The sequence below is a fragment of the Camelus bactrianus genome, chromosome 4 (genome assembly GCF_048773025.1).
Source record: "Camelus bactrianus isolate YW-2024 breed Bactrian camel chromosome 4, ASM4877302v1, whole genome shotgun sequence".
In the NCBI taxonomy this organism is placed as follows: domain Eukaryota; kingdom Metazoa; phylum Chordata; class Mammalia; order Artiodactyla; family Camelidae; genus Camelus; species Camelus bactrianus.
In genome coordinates, this window is record NC_133542.1 from 97,657,361 (window position 1) to 97,682,268 (window position 24,908).

Consider the following 24,908-nt stretch of genomic DNA (forward strand, 5'->3'; position numbering starts at 1 on the left):
AAAATCCTAAAATGACAACCAGAACTCTTAAAAGACAAGGGAATAGATGAGAGGATAAAATGATTTATGCCAAAATGAGGGACTGACTTATGACTGGGCTGGATATAGGTTAGGGTAGAAACAGAAAGCAGTTTTATTTTTCTCCCACCAGGGGCTGCAAACACACTCGGCAGTATCCAGCTTACCTACCTCTGGAGTGCATCCTGACCCGACCTCCGTCTACTGTTACTATATCCAGGGCTCTCCAAGGCCAAGATTCAACTTCAGTCTAACTTCCTGCTCCTCCCCTCCTGCTCTGCTCAGGCCTGATGGATGGCATGTAGACTTGCCTGTGGGAGAGAGAGGCATGATCTTGATTTTATTTTTTATCCAGTTAAGTTTCTATTTCTTCCACCGCCCCTCTTATGCTTTTGACTGTCTAGGATTGGGAGCATAAGAAGGACTTGGAAAAAGAAATACAAATGCTTTATGTGTCAAGTTTTTGTTTACTCATTTTTTTGTTTGTTTGTTTTAATGTGGCTCTTGGGTGCCCTCTGTCATGGGCACCATCAAAAAGTTGACTTTTTATCTCAAGGTCCATTTTCATGTTCCTTAGAATATCCTCCTTCCCTGCTCCCCTGCAGGGTGTCCTCTTCCCTGATATTTAATGTATTTCCCTGTCTGGCTACTCACACCCTCTTCCATCTCTTGTCGGTAGCAGAAAACTCCCAGCATCCTTCTGCTAAAGCCCCTCCCGTCACTGGCCAGCCCTTTTGGGTGAGTTGCTTTTAAGACTGCTAGGGCTCTGATACTATTTAGCCCTTGCTGACTTTTTGCCTTATCCGGCCATAAGCGGGTAACTCCAGCCAATCTTCTACCTTCAAAATTATGCAGGCAAGAGACAGCCATCAACTTCTTGGTTGGCTTAAAACTAAAATTGCTGGGGATTAAGAACTCTTTTGCATTCCTCTCCAGGAGCAGCCTGATAAGGACTAGGATTTGTAGCTCAACAAGCACCCAGTCCAGAAATAGGATGCCTGCTTCCTTTCCTGTAAGCAGCCCACGTTTTTGGAATGATTCTCTCAGGATCCCTTCACTCCGCAGTAGTTGATGGGAGGAGAGGAGCCTCTCCCACCAGCCGGAAGGATGGAAAAAATCCTACAACTTCTTATTCCTGTAAGATTCTTTGAAAGAAGGCTTTCTCAGTGAATCTCCAGTCTACTCTAAATATTGTTCGAAGATGGGTGGTGATAGCGCCTGCAGTGGTTGTAGCAATCTTTAGAATGCAGAGGTTCATACCACACATCCTTAGTTTAAGAGTTTTGGGCTAAATTCTGAAACAATAACAGTTTAAATAAGAAATAAAAGTAGAACTAGGGATACATTTTCTGATTTATTCTGCCACCCACCTAGTAGTACAGCAGCCAAGCTCGAGAGCTTAGTGCTCTTTTCCCCACCATGCCCATGTTTCTATTGGCAGATTTAAAAATATTGTGGACAGAGAGGAGAGAAGGCTAAAAGGGATGGGAGCACTCAATATACTGCTCCTGTTATCCTGCCTTTGAGATTCAAGACTCTTGGTTCATGAAAGGTTAACCACATTCTGTGACAGCACTATAGAATACATGTGATTCCTTTTTATCTAAAAATAGAGCTTTCTGAAAAATACAGAACTATATTATTATTTTAATATGTAAGCTTGTGCTCAGTGAAGTTCTAAAATCCTGAAAACTTTCTCGACACAGGAAACATAAATCAAGGGCCTATATTTAATATCACACAAAGCTGAAATAATCCTACACATAAAAAAAAAAAACAAAAAGGAAAGAGGAGAGAAAGCACTTTTATAGCTGTAGTACATTAAGCAGATATACATGGTATTTATCTTCAGTTGGAGCCGTTGAACAGGTGGGAACCATGATTTAATACGCTTTGTTTTAAATCAACATCAGATAGAAGGCACCAAAAGCAAATGTGTAATCTTATCAAGCACAGCAACTGAATTTGAGCTTATCCATTTGCCACTAGAGGCACTGAAGCTCATAGAATACAATTCAATTTTGATTATGTGCACAGATAAAACCAATGCAAAACTCTCTTCAATTTATACAGATAAAATAGATTTTCTTATAAGTGGAGCTCATTCCAATGTTGAAATAATGTTTAAAAAAAGAGAGAGAGAATGAAAGATTTAAATACTATTATATCTAAATAGAGGAACTAAATGTAATATAATAAATTGTTTATTAATAAGAAACTGGTAATTAAAATAAACATTCCAAACTAGATATGTTATTTAAGTATTATCTGTTTTTAAAAATAATGTGTTTCCTGCGAATATGGCATTCAGATACTTTTAATATTCATTTACACTTTAAAATCATTGACTATTATGACAAAAAATATGTTTCCCACTACAGTGTTTATGAAAATTAAAAATATAGTGATTACTGGAAAACATCCTTTGTTTTTATGGAGAAATTCATTATCCCCTAATGCATCTGAAATGCAAAAAAAATTAACAAAGCTTTTTATTTTTAATTAATTAAATTGCGGGTTGGAATTATTTTACTTTGCTCAGTTTGTACAGGTGGGATAAGGCTCTTAAATTAATTGTCCCCAGAAATAGAAGAAAAATTGAATTATCAGATAATCATAAAAACAAGCTCCAAAAAGAGATTGTACAGTTAATAGACTAATTATTTTGATGAAGAGTGCACTTAATTATTAACCACCTCTCCACAGTAATGACAGCTAGTAGAAAAGCAATTACAGTGTTAGAATTATTCTTACACCTGCTGAGTCTGACACTTTATATTTCTATAGGGAACCCAATAGGGTTTGTGATGAATTGAGATGAGATAATACATTTTTTTGAAGCTGATTGTGTCGCCACATTTACCAGCATCTAGCATAATAATTATCTGACCAAGCATTCTTTGTTATAAGCAATATGTACAAAATGTGAGAAATCAATAATAAATAGAAAATGGAGCTGGCAAAAAGAAATCATTACACATGAGTTGGAGTTACACTCAATTGCATAATAAAATGTTCTTCTACAAGAAGACTTGTGTTAGCCCAAAATTCTCTACAAACATGGAGTTGTACGCTAGTGATAACATTTCAGAAAATCAGAAGAAAATGTATCATTCTTGTTTAATGTTAAGTAATAAAGTAATCATCCACATGTAACCATATGAGCCTTCAAACACATGTGGAGTCAATTTCTCCTCAACATTGTGTATAACATTTCTTGAATAGTAACTTTTCCTAAAGATGTCCTCATAAGTCAGAAAGTGAAAAATCATTTGACCATCTATATGGAAGAAAAAAGACTAACTTGCATGCTCTCTCCTTTTTCTGCATTACTGGGGGATTTGAGTAAGAATGAGAGTATCTGTGAAGCTTGGAAATGAAGAGGGGGTTTTCCATAAACCTGGCTGACTCCATGTTAGAATAGTAGATGGGGGCTTTTGTAATAAATTAAAAGTAGGCAGGATAAAGTGATACTTTGTTAGCATAAGAATATAAACAGTCAGCCCAAACAATGTCATCAGGCAATGCGAAAGTCTCATTATTTGGGGGATAGTTGACCCTAAGACAGACCAACATGCAAGACCAAGGCAGCATGGGAAGAAAAAAATGATTGGAAAGAGGGTAATTTGGGTGTGGTGTCAACAATGGTGACTATAAATCTGTCACGCCCACTGAGGAACCACTGGTATGAGAACTAGGATATGGTTCCCACATTCTTCATATATTCTACCCAGAGTTGATTCTTTTTACACTGCAGAAAGCAATGTGAAACTGAAATAATGAATAGTGAATGAATACTAAATGTAGAATAATGTATTTTTCTAGAATCCAATGGATATATTAAGAACTCTCACATTAAAGGATTGCCTGTAATTGGAAACATAATTTATTCTTTCTCTTCTTTGTATCCTTACAAAAGTAGCTGAAAGTTGGTCTTGCTGGGATTCTTAGGACCAGGGTGTGTGTGTGTGTGTATGTGTGTGTGCCTGTTGTGTGTGTGTGTGAAGAGAGACAGGATTCCATAAGCTATTGTCAATTCATTTCACATGAATTATTCTCAGGCCATTCTTTCTCTCAGAAACCCACTGACTAGAGACTGTGCACAGCCTTTATTTACACACTTAATGTTGTGAGGAAAATCACCCTCCAGGAGCTGAACTAAAACCTAGTGAAACATCTGGGGGCTGGGGTGTTGAATTAACTTCCTATTTTCTAGTTCAGAACATTTCCTGTAATTCCATGTGGCCAGCTCCAAAAGGCACATCAAATACCATACTTTGTTCTTACTTTAGCTTAGAAACCATTTTTTGTCCATTACTAGTCCATCAGTTCTTTGTGCAATTGTTGGGTTAATATTCTGATGACTTAACACAAAATTCATTGACTTTTTATGAATGGAGAAGGGAAAAAATAACCTTACTCAACAAAGGTTACATCAGAGTTTTTTATTGATTAACTTCCACATTGCAGAAGTTAACTAGCATCCTTCTTGAGTTATACCAAAAAAAAAAAAAAAAAAAAAAGGAGTGGGTTATTTTGTATTGGAGTCTCATTCTTTTGTTAAAATGTTAAAAACTCTCAACATTAATTCATAATGCATATGAATCTATTATTGGTGAATACTTGAACAGTCTCAGAGTATAAGACACAGCTAGCTCTGTCTCTGAAGAATCAGTTACCTGTGGTTAAGACAAGTATCCTGGGGTCAAGTGAACCTGGACTCAAGTGAAAGCTTCACCATTAACTTGAAGTACAATGTTGGGTGAACTCTAATCCTCATTTTTTCCACCATTTATAAAATAACATCAACCTCATCAGGATGTTATAAAGACAAAATGAAATCTTTTAATTAATTTCTCTGATAACATTTGCAAGGTCAACTGCTCTCATTCCTACTGACTCTGAGCTCAAAACATTGTAAATAGAAAATGTCCCCTGAAGAGTGCATATGAAGGTAAGTAAATTCACTCTTTGAACTTGAGAAGCTGGTGTTGGAATATTTTTATCTGTTTGCATCATCAGTTCTTTGGAGTATCTTTCTTCATGAAAAGAGTTTCATTTCCATTATGTCTTAAGAGAATTGCCTTAGAATTTTTAAACTACCCTTGGCACCCTTTGCTAGCACCTAGCGCTTTTATAAATGTATTCATTTCTTCCCTTATTTTCCTAATTTTTGTGGAAATTTGAGAAAGGAAGAGGGGTATATGAGCGATATTACTCTGTTATGTTGAGCTACAAGTCTCAATGTATTTTTCTAATTTACATGACATATACATGGATTTTGAGGATAGTTGTACTTTCAACTGTTCCCTGTCCTTGAAAGCTCTCAGAGTTTGCAAACAAGATGACAAGGCTTCACAGAGAAGACCCCCTTTGGTAGGCCCACGAGTTTCATGAAACTTCTGCATCCTTCTGGAAATAACCTGTTGGAATATAATCCATATATAAGGATATATTCTAGCAGTTAAACCGTCAATTGATAAAATATGGATATTTGATCATTAAGAGTTTTTAATATGTGTATATATATTTATATATAGATAAAATACATACATATCTATATATGTATATATACATATTTGGGGGTAGAGGAAAGAGGGTCATGTAAACCTAAACAGTCATCACGTTACCCCACAGGAGCCTGACATTAACAAAGAAGATAATAAATAACTTCTGGGGGATAAGTGACAACATAGGTGCAGCAAGAAGGGACAGAACACACGTATAACTATTAAATACACTTCTATATTTGTTTGGCTGAGTTCAGGCTGGCCCCAGGCTTCTGCACTTGCCAGAGAAGTAAGCTGATGATACTCAAAAAAAATGTGTTTTTTTTAATTCAAGCAGAGCTCCATACCACTTACAACATGAAAATACAAAAAATTCATCAAAGAAAGAAAACTGTCAAACTCCACTTCCAGCAAAACTTAGGTAGCACTGCTTTCTCTGCATTCAATGCTTTATGTGATTCTAGTACATGTTCTAAAAACAACTGCTCACTTGACTGACAGGTGCATATGTTGATGGATAAACTCAACATGAATGCAACAGGTCCATGCAACAGGTCAATGAGCAAGAAGTGAAGAAAATAAGGGTTTCAGATAAATTAGTTCAAAAGGGGTTTTTTAACAAGACTACAAATGCTCTTGGCTGGCCTTAGCTCTCCAAAAGATTTAAACTGGCTGGGAAACAATGCAATGTGGTTACCAGTTAACACTGTTATTCAATTCTGTATAAACCTTTTAAAATAATTATTACAGCCTAAAGTCAACCAGGTAACAGCACTACAACACAGTACAGACCTGCCCTGAAAAACAATAATATGCCCAACTCACATCTGGCCCTGTATCATTTCATAATTGTAATTCACCCCACCTGTCCCATCCCCACCTCCCCATGCTACATCCTCCCCTCCCCCCAAAAATCTAATTTGTGCAAGAAATGTCAGGCTTATTCTATCTGAGAGCTTCAAAAAAAAAGATACACAACATGTAACCAGGTTCAAATATTTTGGGCAAACCCCCCTCAGAAAAAAGGAATAACCAAAATAACCAAAAAGTAAAGAAAGTGCCTAAAACATATGCAGACATGCACACCAAGAGAGGATCTACCAGGTCAAGAGAAAGTCTTTAAAAATAATAATAACAATAATAGTATCAGTAGCCTTAATAGTCCTTTCTTTTAGTACTGGAATTCTATCCTTTCAGATTCTATTAAGTAATCAACATAACAACAGTCCAGATCAGTTCAAATTTACATTAATTTATTTAGTATCTCACATGTCTAAGCCATTGTGCTAGACAATATGAAGAATATAAAGAGGAAAGGGTGTAGTTCTTGTGTGGATGTGGAGTTAGCACAGTCACAGAGCTGGGTATACAAATACAACAGTTCTTAAAAGGAGGATTTAATAAATACTGAATGTATATTTAATCCCAAAGTTGCTGATCTGTATTTCACTGAAGTGAATACAGGGGAAGATATGAGCCAAGGGTTCATGGAAAATGGGCCAAATGAAATAGGCAGAGATGCAAGACACAGAAGTGGGTAGAGAAATAAGCTATATAAATGTACCCAGGGAGGGAGGAATTCTTCAGAACATTATAGAATGAGAGGCACACCTGCCGACTGTAAGACAACTGGGCTTCTCTCCTGCTGTTTCTAACTTTTAACTTCCCTCCACATGAAAGAGAACACACACTCTTTAGAAGATCAATGTTACATCTTGAATATACATATATGTAGCATTTGAGCTCTAGGAATAATGAAGTGTGCCATTTTCTGCTGGAAGAGCCGTAAAGGTTTTGAACTTGACTCAGAGGTGAAAAGTCTCTCCAGAGAAGCTTTCAAATGTTCAGAATTCAGGACATAGTTTTCCTCTAAATGTGAAAAGAAATCCCAAAGGAGAAAAACCAAAATAAATCAATCAATAGGAGGGTGGGAAAAAGAGTGGACCAGCTAGTACGATGGTGTTAGAAACTTGGTAGTTTGATAAATTCAATTTTCTGGGCATACACAGTACAGAGGAAGAACAAATGGGGCAGGCCAAGGAGAGCAAACTTGCTAAGCTATTATACAAAATATACATGCAGAGGAGTGTTTATTATAAAACTGTAAGATTAATTTTAAAGTTTCTTTATTTCTACTGTTTCCTTCCAGGGTCCTGGGAGAGGCTCTAACAATGTGTTTATATGATCATACATCTTGAAAAATTTGCAAAATAAGTTTGTTAACCGAAGTTAGTTAAGATAACAAACTTACGGTTATGGGGGCGGGGCAAGGGGGTGGGAAGAGATAAATTGGAAGTTCGAGATCTGCAGATACTAACTACTATATATAAAATAGATAAACAACAAGTTTACACTGCATAGCACAGGGAACTGTATTCAATATCTTGTAGTAACTTATGGTTAAAAAGTACATGAATACAAATAGATATATGTTCCTATATGTCTGAAATATTTTGCTGTACACCAGAAGTTGACAGTACACTGTATACTGACTTCAGTCCATTAAAAAATTTACTCTAAAAAATTTTTTTAATAAAATAAAAAAATGAGACTTAAGGAAGGAAAAAAAATCACTGTCTCTTTCCTCTCCAAGTTACCCTCTGTGACAAGTCTCTTCCTGTCAAATCAGGCAGCTTTTTGGTATGACCTCAGTCATTACTGGGATCTAGCCAGAAGGAGGTTGAGTTGCGGACCGGTTTTAGAATGATGGTATCTGTGATTCCCAGTTACTTCTTCATAACCAGTTAACTTATTTCTAGCTCTTTCAGGGTGGCAATTACATCTGATATATTTATCTACCTACTCAGTTTTGCATCCAATTTTGTATTTATAATTTTATTTTATTTTGCTTGAAAAGGTCCCCAGCAATGTATAAGCTTCATGACCCACAAAACCCTGGATGAAACATAATTTCTGGAATGGAGAAGTCGATCACTGACTTGAAGGCAAGGAACACAGATTCCAAATCAATATGGTATAAAAACTGAGACAACATGACAGCATTAATAACTCAATGAGGAATGAGAAGACCTAATTTCTTACCCCAGAACTGTTTAATAGTCATAATAATTTCATCTCTTTTGCATTATCTGTAAAAATGGAAAGGTTAATCCAACTCATGATTCCCAAACACCAGTTCTGAACTGGTGTTCATTCATAACAAAGTTTGAAAGACAATTCATTCCTTCACACATGACTAGAATATTCATTCAACAACTACTATATGTCAGAAACTGCTAGGCACCAAGGTTACATGGACTCTGCCTTCCTGCAGCTGAGAGCCAAGTTTTTTGTTTCGTTTTGTTTTGTCGGTAGGGCTGGAGTGTAGAAACGTTAAGCAAATATCACAGAAATGAACACAGAATTGCATATTGCATCTAAGTACTATGAAGATAAAGGAAAAAGAGCCACTGGAGAATACAGTAATTAACTTCTGAAGGAGACAGATAAGGCTTCTCAAAGAAAGTGCCATTTAAACTGAGATACGGATAAGCCCAACGTAAGCAATGATGATGAGGGATTAAAAAAGGCTGAGAGCCTATCAGGCAAGTGGCAAAGTACGAACAACGTCCTGAAGTGGGGCAGAAACACAGCTCACAAGAGCAGTGGTCTCCACATTTTATTTTGATCATGTATAATTGGATAAAAATATTGACCAGACTACAATGTTTGTTTGTTGTTTGTGTATTTATTCATAAATAGTATATATACACTGTTTTATTTATATTATGTGTATAGTACAAAAATAACAAAAATATAAATGTTTAAATGTTAACGTGAATGGTACAGGAGACTTTCCACTCTCTCAAAAAATTAGCACTATTAATTTGTAATTTAATTCAGCACTGTTTTTTTTTTCTTTTTAACATTTTTTATTGATTTATAACCATTTTACAATTTTGTGTCAAATTCCAGTGTTCAGCACAAATTTTCAGTCATACATGGACATATACACACTCATTGCCACATTTTTTTCTCTGTGAGCTACCATAACATTTTGTGTATATTTCCCTGTGCTATACAGTACAATCTTGCTTACCTATTCTACAATTTTGAAATCCCAGTCTATCCCTTCCCACCCTCTGCCCTCCTGGCAACCACAAGTCTGTATTCTCTATAAGTCTATTTCTGTCCCGTATTTACACTTTTTTTTTGTTTGTTTGTTTTTGGTTTTGGTTTCTAGAGTCACATATGAGTGATCTCATATGGTATTTTTCTTTCTCTTTCTGACTTACTTCACTTAGAATGACATTCTCCAGGAGCATCCATGTTGCTGCAAATGGCATTATGTTGTCGGTTTTTATGGCTGAGTAGTATTCCATTGTATAAATATACCACTTCTTCTTCATCCAGTCATCTGTTGATGGACATTTAGGCTGTTTCCATGTTTTGGCTATTGTAAATAGTGCTGCTATGAACACTGAGGTGCAGGTGTCATCCTGAAGTAGGGTTCCTTCTGGATACAAGCCCAGGAATGGGATTCCTGGGTCACAAGGTAAGTCTATTCCTAGTCTTTTGAGGAATCCCCACACTGTTTTCCATAGTGGCTCCATAAAACTGCATTCCCACCGGCAGTGTAGGAGGGTTCCCCTTTCTCCACAGCCTCTCCAGCATTTGTCATTTGTGGATTTTTGAATGACGGCCATTCTGACTGGTGTGAGGTGATACCTCATTGTAGTTTTGATTTGCATTCCTTTGATAATTAGTGATATTGAACATTTTTTTCATGTGCCTTTTGATCATTTGTATGTCTTCCTTGGAGAATTGCTTGTTTAGGTCTTCTGCCCATTTTTGGATTGGGTTGTTTATTTTTTTTTCCTTATTGAGTCGTATGAGCTGCTTATATATTCTGGAGATCAAGCCTTTGTTGGTTTCATTTGCAAAAATGTTCTCCCATTCCGTAGGTTGTCTTCTTGTTTTACTTATGGTTTCCTTTGCTGTGCAGAAGCTTGTAAGTTTCATTAGGTCCCATTTGTTTATTCTTGCTTTTATTTCCTCTAGGAAAAATTTTTGAGATGTATGTCAGATAATGTTTTGCCTATGTTTTCCTCTAGGAGGTTTATTGTATCTTCTCTTATGTTTAAATCTTTGATTAATTTTGAGTTGATTTTTGTATATGGTGTAAGGGAGTGTTCTAGCTTCATTGTTTTACATGCTGCTGTCCTGTTTTCCCAACACCATTTGCTGAAGAGACTGTCTTTATTCCATTGTATATTCTTGCCTCCTTTGTCAAAGATGAGTTGACCAAAAGTTTGTGGGTTCACTTCTGGGCTCTCTATTCTGTTCCATTGGTCTATATGTCTGTTTTTGTACCAATACCATGCTGTCTTGATGACTGTAGCTCTTATAGTATTGTCTGAAGTCCAGGAGAGTTATTCCTCCAGCCTCTTTCTCTCTCTTCAGTAAAGCTTTGTCAATTCTAGGTCTTTGATGGTTGCATATAAAGTTTATTATGATTTGTTCTAGTTCTGTGAAATATGTCCTGGGTAATTTGATAGGGATTGCATTAAATCTGTAGATTACCTTGGGCAGTGTGACCATTTTAACAATATTGATTCCCCCAATCCAAGAGCATGGGATATCTTTCCATTTTTTAAAGTCTTCTTTAATTTCCTTCATCAATGGTTTGTAGTTTTCTGTGTATAAATTTTTCACCTCCTTGGTTAGATTTATTCCCAGATATTTTATTATTTTGGGTGCTATTTTAAAGGGGATTTTTCTTTACTTTCTTTTTCTGTTGACTCATCATTAGTATAAAGAAACACAACTGATTTTTGAACGTTAATTTTGTAACCTGCTACCTTGCTGAATTCTTCAATCAGCTCTAGTAGTTTTTGCGTGGACCTTTTAGGGTTTTCTACATATAGTGACATGTCATCAGCATATAGTGACACTTTTACCTCTTCTTTTCCAATTTGGATCCCTTTTATTTCTCTCTCTTGCCTGATTGCTGTGGCTAGGACTTTCAGGACTATGTTGAATAGGAGTGGATATAGTGAGCATCCTTGTCTTGTCCCAGATTTTAGTGGGAAGCTTTTGAGTTTTTCACCATTGAGTACTATGCTGGCTGTAGGTTTGTCATATATAGCTTTTATTATGTTGAGTTATGTTCCCTCTATACCCACTTTGGCAAGAGTTTTTTTTTTTATCATAAATGGGTTTTGAATTTTATCAAATGCTTTTTCTGCATCGATTGAGATGATCATGTGGTTTTTGTCCTTTCTCTTGTTGATGTGATGTATTACGCTGATTGATTTGCGTATGTTGAACCACCCTTGTGTCCCTGGGATGAATACCACTTGGTCATGATGTATAATCTTTTTTATGTGATGTTGGATTCAATTTGCTAAAATTTTGGTGAGGATTTTGGCGTCTATGTTCATCAGTGATATTGGACTATAATTCTTTTTTGGTAGTGTCTGCCTGGTTTTGGTATCAGGATGATGGTAGCTTCATAGAATGAGTTTGGGAGTATTCCCTCCTTTTCAATTGTCTGGAAGAGTTTCAGAAGGACTGGTATGAGTTCTTCTTTGTATGTTTGGTAGAATTCCCCAGTGAAGCTGTCCGGTCCTGGACTTTTATTTGTAGGGAGGTTTTTAATTGCTATTTCTATTTCCTTTCTAGTGATCGGACTGTTCAAGTGTTCAGATTCTTCTTGATTCAGTTTTGGTGGACAGTATGTTTCCAGAAACTTGTCCATCTCCTCTAGGTTATCCAGTTTGGTTCCATATAGTTTTTCATAATATTCTCATATGATATTCTGTTTTTCTATTTTATTTGTTGTAATTTCTCCATTTTCCTTTCTTATTTTGCTAATTTGTGCTGTCTCTTTTTTCTTGTTTGTGAGTTCGGCCAGAGGTTTGTCGATTTTATTTACTTTTTCAAAAAACCAGCTTTTGGTTTGGTTGATTTTTTTCTATGGCCTTGTTACTCTCTATTGTATTTAATTCCTCTCTGATCTTTATTATTTCCTTCTTTCAGCTGCTTTTTGGGGCTTTTTGTTCTTATTTTTCCAATTCATTCAGGTGGTGGGTAAAATTGTTTAATTGAGATTGTTCTTTTTTGAGGAAGTCCTGTATCGGTATAAACTTCCCTCTTGGCCCTGCCTTTGATGTGTCCCATAGATTTTGAGTGGTTTTGCTTTCATTGTCATTTGTCTCAAGATATAATTTAATTTCAGCTTTGATTTCCTCATTGATCCATTGTTTTTTCAATAACATATTGTTTAATCTCCATGCTTTCCTTTTTTTCTCCTTTGTTACTCTGTTGTTGATTTCCAGTTTCAAGTAAAGATGCTTCAGATAATTTCTATCTCCTTGAAATTGTTGAGGTTTCTTTTGTGCCCAAGTACATGATCAATCCTAGAAAATGTTCCATGTGCACTTGAAAAGAATGTATATCCTATTTTTGGGGGGTGTAATGCTCTGAATATATCCACTAAATCTAGTTTTTCTAATGTATTATTTAATTTCTCTGTTGCCTTGTTTATTTTTTGTCTGGAAGATCTGTCTAGTGATGTTAATGCAGTGTTAAAATCTCCAACTATGATTGTATTCCCATCAATATCCCCCTTTATCTCTGTTAGTAATTGTTCTATGTACTTAGGTGCTCCTATATTGGGTGCATATATATTAATGGGTGTAATATCCTCATCTTGTATCACTCCTTTAATCATTATAAAATGTCCTTTTTGTCTTTCTTTATGGTCTTTGTTTTAAAGTCTATTTTGTCTGAAATCAGTACTGCAACACCTGCTTTTTTGGCTTTTCCATTTGCATGGAATATCCTTTTCCATCCTTTCTCTCTCAATCTATATGTGTCCTTCTCCCTAAAGTGGGTCTCTTGTATGCAGTATATTCAAGGTTCTTGCTTTATTATCCATTCTGCCACTCTATGTCTTTTGACTGGAGCATTCAGTCCATTAACATTTACAGTAATTAATGATAGATGTGTGTTTATTGCCATTTTGAACTTATCTTTGCAGTTGAATTGGTATATCCTATTTGTTCCCTTTTGATCTTTCTTCCCCTTCTGCGACCCCCATTATGTGAAGATTGGGATGCTTTATATTATCCCATAGGTCCCTTATGCTATTTTCATTATTTTTTATTTGTTTATCTTGTAGCTCTTCTGAATGGGTGCTTTCTATTGTCCTATCTTCTAAGCCACTAATTTGTTCCTCTGCATTATCTAGTCAGCTTGCACAGCTATTAGATCATTCCTCATCCTGTCAATGAGTTTACCCATTCTACTTGGCTCTTCTGTATAGCTTCAATTTAATTTTTGACATATTTTATATCTCTAAACACTATCTCTTTTAATTCCTTCAGCACTTTGATCACTCCTTTTTTGAAATCTTCATCTAGTAGGCTATTGATATCTATTTCATTGATCTTTCTTTCAGGGGATTTCTCTTGTTCTTTTAATTGGGAAAGGTTTCTCTGCTTCTTCATCTTGCTCATACCTCTCTGGCACTGTGGTTTATGGAGTACCAGTTATCTATTTTGGTCCTTAAGGAGTTTATTAATCTAATGCCTATTTAGAAATAAGACAGGAAAAAAAGAAAAAATAAGAGAGAGTAAGAAGGAATTTTAAAAGAAGGGAGAAAGAAGGTTTGAAAACAGTGTATAATGAATAATAGAAGATTGAGTTGAAGCAGACTATCAATCGGGTTGAGACGTCCTTTTAAAACCTTTAAAAAAAGGGGAAAAGATGAAAAGATGTATTTGAAACCTGTGTCTAATCAATAACAGGACATCAAAACCCAAGAGAAATAGAAGTGAATTAAGAAGTAAAAATTAAGAGGGTAGTAGAAAACAGAATAGGTAAAAACAGATTTAAAAAAAAGGGGGGAGGGGTGTCGGTGTTCTCCTGGAGTCTGTGTGCTTTTAATGTGAAGTCTTTCTGTCTTCGTCCTGTTTTGGAACTTCAGTTTGCTGTTTCCAGAGGCCCTCCGTTGGCGCCCTCTTCTGTGCTGCTCCCAGTACCTGTCGGCAAACAGATAGCGCCTCCTCCCAACACTGGGTCAGGTGCAGCTCTCCTTTGCTGTGGGTGAGCGGGTCAGTGCCCCTCCTGATGCCACAGTCAGATGTTGCAGAATGGTCAGGTTGGAGGGCGGGTCGCGCCCCCTCCCAGCACCGCGGTCAGGGGCTGTATTCCTGCCCAAAAGGCGGGGGGCCGCTCTCCCTCTCCTGGCGCCAGTAGCTCCTGTGCTCTGTGCTGCTGCATGCTCTGCCCTGGTCGGCGCTCCGCAGGTGGGCTCGGGGAAGACTGAGGGCAGCCTTGTCCCTGCTCCGGGCCAAAATTCAGCTCCTTGTTTGTCTTTGTGAAGCAAGTTCTCTGAGGGACCTGGATGGAAGGATCCTATCTGCTTTGGGCTGTAGACAAGTCTCAGTCTGGCCTTTGATGCTGCTAAGCCCTTCGGTGTGGTTACAGGTTTTGCCCCTGACTGGATGCTCACTGCTGGAGGATATGGCGGCTGTGCCTGAGCCCCTCCTCTCTTCCCCCAAAAACTTTCTGCGGTTTTCAGAGATGGGGGTATGCACTTTTCCCCCCAGGGCACATCAACCGTGTTGTTTTATGGAGGGCCCAGGTTGTTCTGTCCTGTACACCCACAGGCATGGCGCGTAGCCCCTTGCAGTCCCCTGGGGCTGCCTCAGTGCAGCCACCTCCATCCTCTGCCCGGCTCGGGCAGCCTGGCCCTGCCTGCAGCTGCCGCCCTGAGTCTCAGGCTGGGTTTCGGGGGGACCCTCTGTGCCCATTTAACTTAGTTCTGTCAGTGAATGGCTGCTCCATATAGATCCAAGCCTCGGAGGCTCCCCCTCCATCCCGCTGGCCTCTCAGTTGGAGAGAGGAGACCCAGCGAATGAGCGCTGCCAATCCTCCTTTGCCGCTCCCTCCCTGCAGGACCCGTCCCACTCTGCTTTGCCTTTTGTTCTTTCTTTTTTCCTTTTCTCCTACCAGATTATTGGAATCTTTATCTTTTTAAGAGGGCAATGTTCTGTCAGAGTTCCGCAGGTGCTCTGGTTGGCTGAGTGGGTCTGTGGATGTGAGTCTTGGTGCAATGTGGGAGAGGGTGATCTGCGAGCGTCCTTCTACTCCGCCATCTTCTCTCTTCCTCCAGTAACAGAGTTTTACTAGTATAGAGTTGAGTTATGTTTTCATAAAGAGCAGTTGTCTTTTCTCTGTTCCCCTCTACAGAAGTTTAATAAGTATTTCTCAAAGTGTGGTCCTCCAAACACCTGTATCAAAATTTCCTCAATTTGATGCTAAAAAGGAGAATGGGGGTTCCAGAATCTCCGTGTTTAACAAGCAGCCCAGGTGATTTTCATTCTAAATGTCCCCAACCCCTTATTCCAGTTCATTCTTCCAGACATTATACTGAGTGCCTAAGAGGCACGAGACACTTTTCTGGGTTCTAGAAATACAGCAGTACACAAAACAGACAAAAATAGCTCTCTGATACTTGTGGTTACTCAAATTCATCCTCCTGGATGTAATGGTATCAGAGTAAATCATAATACGTGCCATAGGACAGCGTATGTGGACTATGAATGCAGAACACTCAACCCAACCGAGAACGCCCAAACCATCAATCATAGTGGTGTGCGAGTCCATGCTCACAAAGCATTCTGGGTAATAGTATCCATCCTGATCAAATATCACTCTTGCCAAATACTCCAGACTCACCTGGTGGATGACTCCTGAGCCAGGGGGAATAATCCGCATGTTGCAAAAGTCCTGAGAACCCCACTAGAACTGAAAAATAGGAAGAATGCTATGAGTACCAGACACACCTTATGCAGCTTACCTCCTAGGCACCTCTCCCTGACATGGGACACACAAAGATTCAACTATTGGAACAAAACTCCACCCATACCTTTAAAAATTCAAATTGTTCTCTGTTTCTTTCAAATTCCAAGTCTTGATTCTTCTGTAAACTGTCTGCCTTGTGAAAGAGAAAAACTAAATGTATAAATTTTATGGCTTAGAGTGTTACTGGTCAAATTTATTAGTGATAATAAACAAAATGGCAATTTCATCTGCAGGCTTGCTGAGTAGTATATGCCCTCACTCACATGGGAAAGAAAGGTAGTTAAAGAAAGTAAAAAGAATAAGCATTATTTGGTTCAAGTGATTCTTAAGATGCCTGTAAACATGGTGGGTAGAAAACATTAAGTGCATTTAAGTTAAAACTATTCTGATCTTAAAGTCTGGCTCTTAGGAACAGACTCAAGCCATTTATAATGACAACAGTAGCTTAAATATTTAAAGAAACCCTTCTATATTCCTTTCTCATCTGTGACCCTGTTACAGTACCTCTCTGAGCTGAGCCATGTCCAGGCTGGTATTTTCATCTGTTTGTATTGGGAGAAAGGGAACCAGTGATGCCAGGAGGCACAGGAATTTATAGAAACACAGTCTCCTACCTTTCAAACAGAGGTTTATATGAAGGGTAGTGCCACCCAAGAGCATCTGTAACGCCCAGGTTATACGCCAAGGTTTGCTTAAAGTCATTCCGTCCATCAGGACTGACACGGACAATGCAGGGCATGAGGAAGCTTCTCCAGAATTTTTTATAATCAAACTACACTGTTTTGAGTCAAGGTAGAATAAGTCATAGTTGCAACTTTGCATGTTTAGCACACAGGAAATGCTTATAAACTGTGTCATGGATTGAGTGAATACAGAAAAGGACAGTAAAATTAATAGTTGGGACCCAAGTCTGACTTCACTAATTGATAGTTACACTGGCTGACACTATTAGGAATAGGCCACTATTTAAAATGCTTTACATGTATTTTCTCATTTAGTTGCCAAAATATCCCATTGAGTTAGGTGCAACTAATATCCACATTTTTTTTCAAGAGGAAACTGAGACACAGAGAGGGTAAGAAACTTGCTCAGGACCACACAGCTAATAAATGGAACTGGAACTGAAACCCAGGCAGTCTGATTCCAGAGTCGACACTCTAAATCTCTGTACCATACTGCTCCCTGTCGCAGTAGTCACAGAAGCTGTAGCAGGAACGGCTGTAATGGTAATAACAGCAGCTATCATGATAATAACAGCAGGAGCTGAAGTGTGGGATTGCTAGATACATCGTAGGCTCCAAGTGCTTTATAGCCAGGAGCTCATTTTGTCACAGTGACAATCCCTCACGTAGGTACTGCTGTTACCCCAAAGTACAGAAGAGGAAGCTGAGGCACAGACTTAGATAACTTCTCCAGGGTCAGATGCTTGTAGATTACAGAGCTGTCACCTGAACCCAGGTCTGACTAGTCCTGGAGCCTCTGTCTTAACCAGTATACACACCTTCTTCCTTCCCTTATTAATGAGCTACAGAGCTGACCTCTGCCACATGCTGGGCACATGATGGTGCAGAAGTGGCATGTGTGCTGCCCAGCTGGGGCTCAGAGGCTGGTGAGAGATGCAGACGGCAACCAGGCAACTGTACGAGAGTGGCTATCCACGTCATGATGCGGGCAGTACAGGGAGCCATGGGAGCCATCAGAAAGTGCCGTGCACAAGACCAGGGAGCCAGGGGTGCCTTCTGGGAGGAAGTGACATCGATGTAGTCTGAAGGGCGAGGGGAAGTCTGCCAGATAACAGTGGGTAGGCACTCCTTGAGAAGAAAAGGGCTGGAGGCTGTTGTCTACCCTACAAGAATACATTCAGTTATCACGCTGATTTTTGTCTTTTCTCTTGATGTGTTAGTTGCTCCTGAGAGAACCTTAGAGCAGGGGTCCACAAACTATGGCTTCAGTTATATAGTTATTCGCATATAATCTTTTTCATTATAGGCTATATAACATATGGAATGTAGTGCACTGTGCTATACATTAGGACCTTGTTGTCTATCTATTTTACATATAGTAGTTTGTATCTGCTAATCCCAAATTTATCCTTCCTCCTCTTTGGTAACCGTAAGTTTCTTTTCTGTCTTTGAGTCTCTTACTTATTTGTAAATAAGTTCATTTGTATCATTTTGTTTTAGAGTCCACATATAAGTGATATATGATATTTGTCTTTCTGTCTGACTTACTTCACTTAGTATGATAACTTCTAGGTCCATTCATGTTGCTGCAAATTACATTCTTTCATTCTTTTTTATGGCTGAATAGTATTTCATTGTATATCCAGTCATGTGTTGATGGACATTTAGTTTGTTTCCATGTCTTGTCTATTGTAAATAGTGCTGCTATGAATATTGGGGTGCATATGTCTTTTCTAATTAGAGTTTTTTCTGGGTATATGCCCAGGAGTAGGATTGCTGGATCATATGGTAATTCCATTTTTAGTTTTTTAAGGAACCTCCATACTATCCTCCATAGTGGCTGCACCAATTTACATTCCCACCAACAGTGTAGGAAAGTTCTCTTTTCTCCACACTCTCTCCAGCATTTATTATCTGTAGACTTTCTAATGATGGCCATTCAGATAGGTGTGAGGTGATACTTCATTGTAGTCGGGATTTGTGTTTCTCTGATAATTAGTGATATTGAGCATCTTATCATGTACCTATGGTCATTTGTATGTCTTCTTTGGAGAAATGTCTATTTAGGTCTTCTGCCCATTTTTTGATTGGGTTTTGTTGTTGTTGTTGTTGTTATTGAGTTGTATGAGCTGTTTGTACATTCAGGAAATTGAGCCCTTGTCAGTTGAATCATTTGATTCAGTTTCATTCTGAATAGCTAAATAGCCTTTCTGTGCCTCAGTTTCCCAGTTTCTAACATAAGGTTAGTTGATGATCTAAAAAGTTCCTCCTGAGTGAAAAAATTGTATGATTTTTTCATTCATTTATTCAACATGTAATTATGTTAACCATCTAATATGTGTTGGGAGCTGTTTTAGGCACTAGGGATGTGCCCTAGAATAAAACTGATAAAGCCCCCTCATGGTGCTTCCATTTCACTGGAGGGAGATTGACTAAACAAGCATGGAAACAGAATGTCAGACTGTGACCAGTTCTGTGGATAAAGAAGGACAAGGGCAGTGAGGAATGTCGGGGAGTGAAGGGTATCAGGAGAACAAAGGCCTCACTGAGATGGAGTCAACTGAGCACATCCTTGAAAGAAGTGAAGGGGCAAACTATGGCAATCTGGAGGAGGTGTCATATCATGTGCAAAAGCCATGAGGTAGGTCTGAGGGAAAGCAAGGGGGCCACAGCAGGGTGAGTGAGGGAAGAAAATGAAAAGATAATGTGGGGAGTAACACTCTAGTGACTCTGACTAAGGACAAACTACAGAGCACTCTCTTAACTTTACATTTGGTTTAAATTGTATATTTCCAACATCAGAATTTAGGATCGGTAAGAAATTAACTCATAATGTGACAATATTAGATCACCATTTAAAAAAGTATCTACTTCCTGAAATCTAGCCCTTCTTTTGCCCTGAACTTCATTAAGTAACACTGGAAATTTTCAGGCTGTATCACAAAAATGATCATGACTCACTCAGCAGATGTGCATAGCCACCACCAAACCCAATGGTCAGGATTTGGGGCATGGGGGCCGTGGCCATGGCACTGTCTGATCGAGCAGCCCCTGCCTCTTTAAGGCTCCCCTATTCCAGGCTCAGTGGCCAAGAAGGCACAGTATCATATGCAGTTACCTGACACATCCTTTAAGCTCATTTGTAAGCAGTAGCACAAACTCCAAAGAACAGAAATAGTCTTTTTATTTTCTGATATCACTGTGGGCTAATACAAACAGAATTTAAAAAAAAGTCTTGGTGGACTTCAGATTTATAATTCCGGAGATGCACTGAGAAAACAAATTCACTGTGGTGTCATGAAACATTAGTCCAGAAAGTAAAGGGAGAAGCGGGGCAGGACCCCTTCAGAACCAGGTGTCCTCACCAGCCCTTTGCTCCTGACCTCATCCTTTCCTCTTAAAGGTCAGTCCTCAGCTCCTTCTTGGAATGGGGGTCCCCTACCCTGCAGCAACCCACCGTCACCAGTGGGGCTTCACAAATGACACCTGTAGAGACCCCAGCCAAATCCTACTTCATCTAAGTCCTGGGAGCAGAGGAGTGGAGGGGTGGCAACTGTAGTGGTTATAAGCATACGTAGCAGGCCTGGTGCACAGCCACTCTTTAAGAAAGCAGCATGATTTCCTCAAGCTCCCGAATTCATTTAGTAGATCCGTGGTAATGAACTTTTCTAACTCAGATTTTAGGAATTAGAGCATCACCACAAAAGGCTGGATGTCAGGCTGCCAGAGGTCTCCTAGGGCAGCATCTCTCTCCATGAACCCACCACGTTTCTGAGGTCATCTACCCCGCCCACTTCTAGCACTGCTTGGACTCAAGAATGATGACTCACGTAATCAAGTTCCTAGAAGCGAGAGATATAAATCCACACGTTTCTTGGTTTTCTAGAAGAAAGGCAACTGCTAGCATATTTTCTGACCAGCACGTTCTTTCCCTGCAGCGGTACAGCCATGTGTTTAGGAGCTAGAAAGCCACAGCCAGACTGTTTGAGAGGGAACTCAAATGCCAGTCCATCTGACTTTAAGCCCAGCTCTTAGGCAACGATGCTCTACTCCCATCTCAGGGACCAACACAGCAGCATGGCATCTACAGGCAATGGCCATTTCATTGGGTCAAAGATGTCACAAGTAATAGAGCAGCATTTGACCATGACACATCTGGTACTTGGGACTCTCTGGATTGTCTAAGAGAAGGGACTGACGTAGATTCATTCATACATCTCACATTGATAGACATTGGTCTGACATTGATTTGACATTGATGGGATTAAGGGTTAAGAATCCCCCTTCCTCTTCAGTCACACAGAGCCAGGGTGTCAGGGAAAGAATATTCTGGGCAGAGAATATTGTACAGCATGGAAGTCTGACCCTGTGGGACTCATAAAGCATTTCCACGTGGATGAAGGACAGGGTTCAGGATGGGCAGGGCTAAGATGAGAGAAAAAGGCAGGGGCAGGGCCCACATCATGAGGGACCTTGCAGAAAGGCGTAGATTTATCCTGAAGACAAGGAGGAATCATTAATGGATTCTTGGCTGGATTCTTCAAGATCTGCCTTGATTTTCAGAAATCACTCTGGTAGTAGTGGGAGCTGACTTGGGGGAAGGATGCCAGATTGGTGTCAGGGAGGTAGGTTATGGTGCCATTACAGTCATCAAGTCAGAAAAAGAGGGCTGGGGCAAGGGATCCCAGGGAGAGTGAAGGGAGCAGAACGGACTGAGGGTGGGTGAGGAAGAGAGGTCTGGGAGAGCTCCGTGCTCCTCATTTGGGCAAACTGGCAGAGCCAGTGATGGCGATGAGAACCTGGATGTTGGTTTTAGATGTTGTGAATTTTGGATGAAGACTTCAGCAGGCAGCAGCATGTGTGGGCCTGGAGCCCAGGAGGTCTGGGCTGAGACAGAAGTTGGGACAGGCGCTGCGCCCGAGCACTCCATCACTGCGCAGGCGCTGCTGCTGCGGCGTGCTGAGCGCCTGATTGACACCTACTTGCTTCGTGGGGTGTGCGGACTCTAAATTTGTAGCCTGTTTCTTTTACTGCAGATTTAAACCTACATCTTAAAACACAATGGGGATTACAAATTATTTTCAGAGCCACTCTTATCTACTGAGGGAAAAAAAGCATTGTAAAATCAGAGAAGACCCCAAAAAGCTCCAGATAGATGTGAAAAAAATCACAACAGACCATAAAGAAAGATTTTCCTCTAAAAGAGTTGCCTTTTAATAGTTTCAAATTAAAGCTTATTTTTGTCACAGTTCTTTCAAAGCTTTAAAACTCTTGCAAGTGATATAAAATATTCTTGGTCCTAGGCAATATCTGAAATTTTTCCTTTGAACATGATGCATTTCTTTTATAATCAAAAATTTCCTCCAGTGAACTTAATCGACATAACTTAATTTAGCATCTGTTTCTTGGGCATCTTCTTTGCATTAAACATTGTTAAACACTACAGGGGAAAGGCAGATAAGGAAAACCTAGTTTTACATAAACATTATATAGATTACAATCTGACAGGGAGACTCAGATAAGCAAGCAAAGAACTGTAATATGCTAAGGTTTGTAAGAGTTGTCACAGGAAACAGGCGGTTGTAACTAGGGAGATCGGCTGTAATTAGGGGGATGCAGAAAGGCTTAACAGAAGAACTGGGAGAAGGCAAGCTGGAGGACCGGAAGGCAGGAGGATAGCAAACGCGGGAGCACAGAAACACGACCACATGGCAGGTGTTCAGAGCCCACTCAGGAGTTCAGTTGTGCTGACATTAACGTAGAAAAGATTTTGCTACAGTAGTCAGTACACGCTTGTTGCTAAAAAGACACAACAAAATACTTTTTTTTGTTAGCTTATACAGTTGGAAATGAAGATGCTAACTCCTAGAAGAGGGAAAAAAGAACTGAGTTTGAGGACAGGTCTAGATGAAACAAGATTGGCCAAATGCTAATTTTCATAATTGAAGCTGATTTATACTCTCCACTTCTTTGGTCTGCAATTTTCCACTGAAAGTGGCTAAAAAAAGATAAATTACAAGGGCCTACTGTATAGCACAGGGAACTGTATTCAATTGTTTGTAGTAACCTGTAATGAAAAAGAATATGAAAAAGAATATATATAACCGAGTCCCTATGCTGTACACCAGACACTAACAGGACACTAAATCAAATATACTTCAATTAAAAAAAATGCTAACAATGAATGAAGGCCAGTCAGTCTGGGGAGATGGTCAGCTGATGGCTTCTCAGGTGATGGTGCTAATCCAATAAGAACTTTCTAACCTCTGGATCAGCTGCAGGGAGAGGGCAGGGCTGAGGCTGGAGCTGACTCCACAGGGGAAAGGAGACGCTGCACAGTGTGACTGAGGTCTGTGGGTCACCGTTCTCAGTTCCCCATGCCTCTCGCTCCATACTTGTTTCCCCACTTTCCACTGGGAGAGAGGGAGCAGCTGGCATCTGCTACTGGCAAGTTGGTGGTAAATCACTCTAAGAAAAAAGGCAACAGTGTGGTCCGCAACGTACAAGTAACTAAGGGTTATTTTTGGTTGTATCAAGTTTAATACTTGTTAGAAAATTTAAAAATCAGCTGTACCCTACTACCAAGAGAAAACCACTCAGCTTTTGGCACATCTGTTGCCTCTGTCCATGCATGTGTGCGCCTGGACATACACACATGCTTTCCTCATAAAAGCAGGAACACAGGGAAGTCTTGGGTAATATGTTTTTAAATTTAAAAATTGTACTTCAAGGTATTTCATGAAACAGCATTTTGCAACATCAGTTAAGGGCTGCATGATAGTCCATTAAAGAAGATTCTCTGATCTGGTGCTTCTAACCTTGGACAGGGGCTTACATCAAACAATGCTATTCAGTAAAATGTTTTGATCTGAGAGGGCTCTCTCTCTCAATATTATTTTGAATTTATAGATACTAGTATCATATATACTAGTTCAGAAACGTGATGTGACAATTAATTTGTTTTACTGGAGCTGAGGGAGTGGTTAACCACCATTCTTCCCAGAGAAATAATCCTATCTTCCTTTACAAAGTATAGGTTTTTGGGATTTTAGTTTGTCTGTTTTCAGGTTGTAAAAGCAACGAAGGAATGCTGCAGGCCAGGCAGAAATACGGTATTACAAAGAACAAGTACAAATTCCCTGCCTGCCTGCCTTCCACCAGACTCCACTGCCCAGAACCGGCTACTGTTAATAGTTTGGTATGTCTGTCTTGCAAACCTTCATCAGGTTATGTTTGTATGTCATTTCTAGCTGGGACTTATGTTGACAGAACAAGAAGCGAAGGAAACGATACAGTGAGGGATCCCACCTACCAGACACCAGCATGCGGGACACTGGGTTCTGGCAGGGGCTGAGGAAGGGCCATTCACAGGGACACACCCCTCTGAAAGTGGAAAGGGAAAGAGCCCCAAGACTGGGGAGTCCTAGTCCAATAAACTCAAGGCTGCACAACCGCAAACAGAAATGAACATGGACGAGACGAAGGCCAAAACATGCCTCCCAGTTCTTCTGGGAATCGCTTCTCCACCACTTGGAAATGCTCCTACAACAACCCTCCCCCCTGCCCCTGCTCTGAACCCCCCCAAGGCATGGGCTCCCCACGGGCATCTCTCTGAACACACAGGTCCTGTGTGCCACATCACTGCTGCGACCTGGGTGCACACACAGCTCAGCTATGCAGGCACGAAAACAACCAAAGGCATATGAGAGCCTTGCTGGTTTTCAAGAGGCCAGCAGGGCTCACCATCTCTTAAATGGGACCTATCACTTGGTTTCCAGAGTGAGGTCAAGCTTGCTCATAACTACTAGATGTTAAAACCACCGGTGCATGGGGTGGTTCACATTCACAGGAAAAATCACAAACAAGAAATAGGCCCAGTCAC

General features: G+C 39.6%; 1 protein-coding gene across 1 annotated transcript in view; it reads right to left on the reverse strand.

Moving 5' to 3' along the window:
* The window catches only part of LOC141577579 (uncharacterized), a 91,066-nt gene that overhangs the window by 21,511 nt on the left and 44,647 nt on the right, over positions 1-24,908 (reverse strand). Inside the window, exons 5-6 of the mRNA XM_074363187.1 lie at positions 16,218-16,286; positions 190-329 (exon numbers count right to left, since the gene is read on the reverse strand). Of these exons, the coding sequence (XP_074219288.1) occupies positions 269-329; positions 16,218-16,286 (130 nt within the window). The 3' untranslated portion in view covers positions 190-268. The remainder of the gene's footprint in view (positions 1-189; positions 330-16,217; positions 16,287-24,908) is intronic.